This window comes from Mobula birostris, chromosome 5 (genome assembly GCF_030028105.1).
Source record: "Mobula birostris isolate sMobBir1 chromosome 5, sMobBir1.hap1, whole genome shotgun sequence".
Taxonomy (NCBI): domain Eukaryota; kingdom Metazoa; phylum Chordata; class Chondrichthyes; order Myliobatiformes; family Myliobatidae; genus Mobula; species Mobula birostris.
The window spans coordinates 136,563,021-136,572,216 of record NC_092374.1 but is presented as its reverse complement, the minus strand read 5'-3'; the positions used below and the strand labels follow the sequence as shown (position 1 = coordinate 136,572,216).

The 9,196-nt window shown below is 44.2% G+C and overlaps 1 protein-coding gene across 1 annotated transcript in view; it reads right to left on the bottom strand.

Moving 5' to 3' along the window:
• Positions 1-608: 608 nt before the first annotated feature.
• dct (dopachrome tautomerase) overlaps positions 609-9,196 on the bottom strand; it is a 67,869-nt gene continuing 59,281 nt past the window's right edge. The window contains exon 8 of the mRNA XM_072259494.1: positions 609-781. Within this exon, the coding sequence (XP_072115595.1) occupies positions 609-781 (173 nt within the window). The remainder of the gene's footprint in view (positions 782-9,196) is intronic.

Below are 9,196 nucleotides of genomic sequence, written 5' to 3'. Positions count from 1 at the left end.
GACCGGGTAACCAACATTCAAACAATGTTTTTTCAAATCATTCCAGAACCGGTTCCCTGATTTAAAAAAAAAATCAATCTAATAATTAAGGGATAATATCTTCTATAGATATTTAATCTTAAAATACAGGTCATGAACTGGAAATGAAAAGATCATGTTAAAATTTCCTTCATACTGAAGCAAATTTTTGATTTAAAGTACTTTAAAAATGAAATATCCAACCCATTTGCAGATCAGTAAGACAAACCATCCTCTAAATCCCAGCAGTAAAGTGAAAGTTTCCAAGAATGCATTATCATTGATAGATTGTACAATAACCTAAATATGTGTACAATATACAGTAAATAGTATTACAGTCTTATACTGTACATAAGACAGTTTTATGTGATCATTACTGAAATTTTTCTCATTACTTTGAGTAGATCATAATTGTTGAATCTAAAGATTATACAACACAGCTTAGTTGTGAGTAATTAATTAATAGTACTGCCAGCAGAAGGTAAGCTGAATGTTTAATAATGTTCTTGGTCATGCTTTAATACAGTGATTTTATATAGCACAGTGGGGGATAACAGAATAATAGCAATAATAGTTATATCAAGCATGAACTAAATTTCTTCGGTGTACATCTTGTTAGAAAAATTTGAACTTAGCAAATATTCAAAACCTTGACTTTTTCTTTGACATGGAATTGTCAGCAACACTGCAGTCAAAAAGACAAGACCCACAAAGATTGCACCGGAGCTCACACCAAGGATGGCACCCAAGCCAAACTGAGATTCTGTAGAATGAATGAAACAGGTTCATTTCAATAGCAATGATGATTGTAAGATTACTGGATTATTCATTATATAGTCATTCCTTGGACAGGAACAGGTAAAAGTCAGGTTTCATGCTCATGTTATACCATATCCTAAATAGACATAAGTTTAGGCCCTTGAGGCAAATAGTATCTGCTGTAGAATTCCCCATATGACACAGGTAGCGCTGATTACGTTCAATGAAACCAGTCCTAAAGGCTTCCCGAAGAACAATGTGAAGTAGCAACTGTAATTTGTGTCCGTCCAGCCACAGAAGCTTAGTCTCATCCTGACTTAACCTCCAATCGTCCCTAGCCTTGTTCTAATCTCTAGGTTTCAGCCCCGAATGACAATTAGCCTTCTTCCTTGCAGGCTGCAGACCACCGAGCAGTAGATCTCCCTTTGGATCAGCTGTTACACTGATCCTCAAATGCCCTTTGTTCCAATCATTGCCTTCAAACCACTGACAACAGTTGGATTCTTAAGACTAGCAGTGAAAGAATAGCACCAAACACCCATCTTCATCCTGTCCGCTCACTCCCTCACCAGTACCACTTTTATGTAAAACCTGGAAATCCAAAATCCCAAGAGAGTTGTAGAGTGGCGTGATGGTGCAAGTTGTAGAGCTGCTGTCTCACTGCTCCAGTGGTCTGGCTGTAACACTGACCTCCAATGCTATCTGTGTGGATGCTTGCACATCCTCTCTAAGACATTTACTAAGACTCTTTCAGAGTCTGGGACGTGGTCAATTCCTGCCAGAGTGCTCCCATGTCTGCAGATGAAAGTGCCCTGGCCAGACAAAGAGGTGGAAGCCGTGGGCAATGCCAGCACAATGAGAGAAACTCAGCAGGTCAGGTAGCATCCATGGAGGGAAATGCACAGTTGGCATTTCATCTGGACGGAAAGGGAGGAAAGATAACAGCATAAAAAATTTGGGGGAAGGAGTGGAGCAAGAGCTGGTGGTGGATACAGGTGAGGGGGCTGATAGGCAAGTGGGGAAAGGGGGAGAAGAGGAATGGCATCATAATCTGAGTGGTGTGCTGGCTTATGGGACAGTCTTCAGGACCGGTGGTCTGAAGTACACCCCAGACAGCAAGGATGGCATTTTAATCTGCATGTGTCGAGAACACTGGAAGCTTGCAATAAAGTGATGGGCTGCAGGGGCTCCATGTGGAAGGGCCATGCCTCAGGGGCTGACTGTCACTGTTAAATGTTGTATTAACACCCCATGGAATATTTAAATTTGAAAATGAATGTTAACTGACAATATTCTAATGCTAAGCAATGGAATAACATTATTTGTTATGAAAATAATGAGGTAAACTTCCTGTATTTATATACTTCAGGATTTTTTTTAATGCTTGAGTGAGTCAGAAATAACAAGGAACATGAAGGATTCTATTGCCTTATCCCTGCAGGAAGTTGTGCAGAACCAGGAGACAACAATGTCCTCTCTGGAAGTAATATCATGGGTGGACCAGCAAGGCAGGATAAGAGCATAAATAATGTCTCATTTCAGATCACTTGGATGTTTCTGATGACCTGTGATGGTGAATGGTAAATTAAGGAGTGGCTTTATAGACAATAGACAATAGGTGCAGAAGTAGACCATTCGGCCCTTCGAGCCTGCACCGCCATTCTGAGATCATGGCTGATCATCTACTATCAATACTCAGTTCCTGCCTTGTCCCCATAACCCTTGATTCCCCTATCCATAAGATACCTATCTAGCTTCTTCTTGAAAGCATCCAGAGAATTGGCCTCCACTGCCTTCTGAGGCAGCGCATTCCACACCTCCACAACTCTCTGGAAGAAGAAGTTCCTCCTCAACTCTGTCCTAAATGACCTACCCCTTATTCTTAAACCATGCCCTCTGGTACTGGACTCTCCCAGCATCTGGAACATATTTCCTGCCTCTATCTTGTCCAATCCCTTAATAATCTTATATGTTTCAATCAGATCCCCCCTCAATCTCCTTAATTCCAGCATGTACAAGCCCAGTCTCTCTAACCTCTCTATCTAAGACAGTCCAGACATCCCAGGAATTAACCTAGTGAACCTATGCTGCACCTCCTCCACAGCCAGGATGTCCTTCCTTAACCCTGGAGACCAAAACTGCACACAATACTCCAGGTGTGGTCTCACCAGGGCCCTGTACAAATGCAAAAGGATTTCCTTGCTCAATTCCCTTTGTAATTAAGGCCAACATTCCATTAGTCTTCTTCACTGCCTGCTGCACTTGCTCATTCACCTTCAGAGACTGATGAACAAGTACTCCTAGATCTCTTTGTATTTCTCCCTTACCTAACTCCACACCATTCAGATAATAATCTGCCTTCCTGTTCTTGCTCCTAAAGTGAATAACCTCACACTTATTCACATTAAACGCCATCTGCCAAGTTTCTGCCCACTCACCCAGCCTATCCAAGTCACCTTGAATTCTCCTAACGTCCTCATCACATGTCACACTGCCACCCAGCTTAGCATCATCAGCAAACTTGCTGATGTTATTCACAATGCCTTCCTCTAAATCATTGACGTAAATCGTAAACAGCTGTGGTCCCAATACCGAGCTCTGTGGCACCCCACTAGTCACCACCTGCCATTCCGAGAAACACCCATTCGCTGCTACCCTTTGCTTTCTATCTGCCAACCAGTTTTCTATCCATGTCAACATTCTCCCCCCAATGCCATGAGCTCTGATTTTACCCACCAATCTCCTATGTGGTACCTTATCAAATGCCTTCTGAAAGTCAAGGTACACCACATCCACTGGATCTCCCGCGTCTATCTTCCTGGTTACATCCTCGAAAAACTCCAATAGATTAGTCAAGCGTGATTTGCCCTTGGTAAATCCATGCTGGCTCGGCCCAATCCTATCACTGCTAGCAAGATATGCCGCTATTTCATCTTTAATAATGGACTCTAGCATCTTTCCCACTACTGACGTTAGGCTAACAGGACAATAGTTCTCTGTTTTCTCTCTCCCTCCTTTCTTAAAAAGTGGGATAACATTAGCCATTCGCCAATCCTCAGGAACTGACCCTGAATCTAAGGAACATTGGAAAATGATCACCAATGCATCCGCAATTTCCAGAGCCATCTCCTTTAGTACCCTAGGATGCAGACCATCTGGACCTGGGGATTTGTTAGCCTTCAGTCCCATCAGTCTACTCATCACCGTTTCCTTCCTAATGTCAATCTGTTTCAGTTCCTCTGTTACCCTATGTCCTTGGCCCATCCATACATCTGGGAGATTGCTTGTGTCTTCCCTAGTGAAGACAGATCCAAAGTACTTATTAAATTTGTCTGCCATTTCTCTGTTTCCCATAACAATTTCTCCAAATTCATTCTTCAAGGGCCCAACATTGTTCTTAACTATCTTCCTTCTCTTCACATACCTAAAAAAACTTCTGCTATCCCCCTTTATATTCCTAGCTAGCTTGTGTTCATACCTCATTTTTTCTCCCCGTATTGCCTTTTTAGTTAAGTTCTGTTGCTCCTTAAAAATTTCCCAATCATCCGTCTTCCCACTCACCTTAGCTCTGTTATACTTCTTTTTTAATGCTATTCTATCTCTGATTTCCTTTGTCAACCACTGTGGCCACTTTCCCCCCTTTGAATCCTTCCTTCTCCGGAGGATGAACTGATTTTGCACCTTGTGCATTATTCCCAAGAATACCTGCCATTGCTTTTCCACTGTCTTTTCTGCTAGGATATCCGACCAGTCAACTTTGGCCAGCTCCTCCCTCATGGCTCCATAGTCTCCTTTGTTCAACTGCAATACTGACACTTCTGATCTGCCCTTATCCCTCTCAACTTGCAGATAAAAACTTATCATATTATGGTCACTACCTCCTAATGGGTCCTTTACTTCAAGATCACTTATCAAATCCTGTTCATTGCACAACACTAAATCCAGAATAGCCTTATCCCTGGTCGACTCTCGTACAAGCTGTTCCAAAAATGCATCCCGTAGGCACTCTACAAACTCCCTATCCTGGGGTCCAGTACCAACCTGATTTTCCCAGTTCACCTGCATGTTGAAATCCCCCATAACTACTGCGACATTTCCTTTGCCACATGCCATTGTTAACTCCCTGTTCAACTTGCACCCAATATCCATGCTACTGTTTGGGGGCCTGTAGATAACACCTATCAGGGTCTTTTTGCCCTTACTGTTCCTCAGTTCTATCCACGCTGACTCTACTTCTCCTGATTCTATGTCCCCCCTTGCAAAGGATTGAATCTCATTCCTCACCAACAGGGCCACCCCACCCCCTCTGCCCACCTTTCTGTCCCTTGTACATTCAATTCCCAGGTCTGATCCCCTGCAGCCACGTCTCCGTTATCCCAACAACATCATAGCTACCCATTCGCACCTGAACTTCAAGCTCATCTGCCTTATTTCTGACACCATGCATTCAGATATAGAATTTTTAACCCATTTCTCCTCTCTCTGTTTAAATAGCTGCCTATTGTGCATAACCCAGCTCCCCGAACTCTCACCGGGCTATACGCCCCTTGAATTTTGTTGTCCTTCTTAAATTTACTTACTCTTTCTGCACATTTAACTCCATGCTCCGTCAGACCATCCCTCTGCACATGTATCCTCCTTATCACTCGTTCCACCTCACCTTTCTCTACTTCACACTTAATATTCTGGAACCGTGTCGTCCCCATTTGGTAGAGTGAAACTCAATGGTCCTGCAGAGTGTTTCAGAGACTCTCTTTTCGATTATGGAATCCTAACCAGCACATCCAGACACTGTTTCCCTACTGTGCTGAACAAGATGATTCAGCTCATGTACTTACAGTGGAGCCTCCCCCTTGGAGCATTTTCCCCACCCTGTTCCTCTGGTCCCATCATCATCTTGTACACAAAGAGATGCACTGCCAGAGATGGTGGTGGAATAGATACAATTACTACATTTAAGAGGCAATTAAGCAGATACTTCAATAGGCAAGCCATAGAAGAATATTATTCCGATGTGTGAAAATAGTATTTGTGTAGATGGGCAAAAGCTGTGGTAGATGGAACAGTCCATTTCTGCATTATATGATTCTATACTCCATGGAATACATGTAAATTGTTTTAGCAAAAGTATTAGCGAAGTTATGAGATACGAATGAGATTACTACTAGTCTCCAGTCTGGTTGGGTTTATCATTTGAGCAATGTCTACCTCCATGAGAAGCCAGTGAGAACAGCGGGAAGAGTTTAAAAAGAAGACAGTTTTACAGAGTGGGCGACGGAGTAGAGGGAGACAGAGTAGGAAGCCTTTGGCTCAACAAGGCTTAGCTGATAACGGGTCGAGGCGAAGTAGGTTGTCTGTGTAGAATACAGACAGAAAGAATGTGTGTGAGGCCAGTTTTCTGTGCTCAGTGTCAGATGCGGGAGGTCCTGGAGTCTCCCAGCCTCCCGGACAGCCACATCTGCACCAGGTGTGTCGAGCTGCAGCTCCTTAGGGACCGTGTGAGGGAACTGGAGATGCAGCTCCATGATCTTTGTCTCATCAGGGAGAGTGAGGAGGTGACAGAGAAGAGCCATGGGCAGGTAGTCACACCGGGGCCACGGGAGACAGACAAGTGGGTAACAGTCAGGAGAGGGAAGGGCAAGATAGAGAGTACCCCAGTGGTTGTCCCCCTTGACACTAAGCACTCCTGTTTGAGTACTGCTGGGGGAGACAGCCTACCTGGGGGAAGCAACAGTGGCTGTGCCTCTGGCACAGAGTCTGGCCCAGTGGCTCAGAAGGGTAGGGAAAGGAAGAGGAAGGCAGCAGTGATAGGAGACTCTATAGTTAGGGGGTCAGACAGGTCATTCTGTGGATGCAGGAAAGAAATATGGATGGTAGTTTGCTTCCCAGGTGCCAGGGTCTGGGATGTTTCTGATCGCATCCATGATATCTTGAAGTGGGAAGGAGAACAGCTAGAGGTTGTGGTACATATTGGTACCAATGACATAGGTAGGAAAAAGGAGGAGGTCTTGAAAGCAGACTACAAGGAGTAGTCTGGGGTTGCACTTGAATACCAGGGGGACCAATATATTGGCGGGGAGGTTTGCAAAGGCTATTGGGGAGAGTTTAAACTAGAATTGCTGGGGGGTGGGAACTGAACTGAAGTGACGGAGGAAAGGGAGGTTGGCTCACAGATAGAGAAAGCTTGGAGACGGTGCGAAAGGGAGGATAGGCAGGTGATAGAGAAGGGATGCACTCAGACCGATGGTTTGAGATATGTCTATTTTAATGAGAGGAATATTATGAATAAAGAGGATGAGCTTAGAGCGTGGATCAGCACTTGGAGCTATGATATTGTGGCCATTACAGAGACTTAGATGGTGCAGGGGCAGGAACAGCTAATTCAAGTGCCAGGCTTTAGATGTTTCAGAAAAGACATGGAGGGAGGCAAAAGAGGTTGGGGCGTGACACTGTTGATCAGAGATAGTGTCACAGCTGCAGGAAAGGAGGAAGTCATGGAGGAGTTGTCTACGGAGTCTCTGTGGGTGGAAGTTAGGAATAGGAAGGAGTCAATAACTCTATTGGGTGTTTTTTATAGACCACCCAATAGTAACAGGGACATTGAGGAGCAGATAGGGAGACAGATTCTGGAAAGGAGTAATAATAACAGGGTTGTTGAGGTGGGGGATTTTAATTTCCCAAATATTGATTGGCATCTCCCTAGAGTGAGGGGTTTAGATGGGGTGGAGTTTTTTAGGTGTGTTCAGGAAGGTTTCTTGACACAATATGTAGATAAGCCTACAAGAGGAGAGGCTGTACTTGATGTGGTATTGAGAAATGAACCTGGTCAGGTGTCAGGACTCTCAGTGGGAGAGCATTTTGGAGATAGTGATCACAATTCTACCTCCTTTACCAGAGCATTGGAGAGGGATAGGAACAGACAAGTTAGGGAAATGTTTAATTGGAGTAAGGGGAACTATGAGGCTATCAGGCAGGAACTTGGAAGCATAAATTGGAAACAGATGTTCTCAGGGAAACGTATAGAAGAAATGTTTTCTTGGAATATGTTCCAATGAGACAGGGAAAGGATGGTCGGGTACAGGAACCGTGGTGTACAAAGGCTATTGTAAATCTAGTCAAGAAGAAAAGAAGAGCTTATGAAAGGTTCAAAAAACTAGGTAACGATAGAGATCTAGAAGATTATAAGGCTAGCAGGAAGGAGCTTAAGAATGAAATTAGGAGAAACAGAAGGGGCCATGAGAAGGCCTTGGCGGACAGGATTAAGGAAATCCCCAAGGCATTCTACAAGTATATGAAGAGCAAGAGGATAAGACATGAGAGAATAGGACCAATCAAGTGGGACATTGGAAAAGTGTGTCTGGAACCGGAGGAGATGGCAGAGGTACTTAATGAATACTTTGCATCAGCACAAACTATGGAAAAGGATCTTGGCGATTGTAGAGATGACTTACAGTGGACTGAAAAGCTTGAGCATGTAGATATTAAGGAGGAGGATGTGCTGGAGCTTTTAGAAAGCATCAAGTTGGATAAGTCACCGGGACTGGATGGGATGTACCCCAGGCTACTGTGGGAAGCGAGGATGGGGATTGCTGAGTGTCTGGCGATGACCTTTGCCTCATCACTGAGGATGGGAGGGGTTCTGGAGAATTGGAGAGTTGCGAATGTTGTTCCCTTATTCAAGAAAGGGAGTAGAGATAGCCCAGGAAATTATAGACCAGTGAGTCTTACTTCAGTGGATGGAGGAGATCCTGAGAGGCAGGATTTATGAACATTTAGAGAGGCATAATATGATTAAGAATAGTCAGCATGGCTTTATCAAAGGCAGGTCATGCCTTACGAGCCTGATTGATTTTTTGAGGATGTGACTAAACACATTGATGAGGGTAGGGCTGCAGATGTAGTGTATATGGATTTTAGTAAGGCATTTGATAAGGTACTCCATGCAAGGCTTATTGAGAAAGTAAGGAGGCATGGGATCCAAGGGGACATTGCTTTGAGGATCCAGAACTGGCTTGCCCTCAGAAGGTTGTAGAGTGGTTGTAGGCGGGTCATATTCTGCATGGAGGCCGGTGACCAGTGGTGTGCCTCAGGGATCTGTTCTGGGACCCCTGCTCTTTGTGATTTTTATAAATGACCTGGATGAGGAAGTGGAAGGATGGGTTAGTAAATTTCCTGATGACGTAAAGGTTGGGGGTGCTGTCGATAGTGTGGAGGGCTGTCAGAGGTTACAGCGGGACATTGATAGGATACAAAACTGGGCTGAGAAGTGGCAGATGGAGTTCAACCCTGATAAGTGTGAGGTGGCTCATTTTGGTAAGTCAAATATGATGGCAGGGTATAGCATTAATGGCAAGACTCTTGGCAGTGTGGAGGATCAGAGGGATCTTGGGGTCAGAGTCCATAGGACACTCAAAGCTGC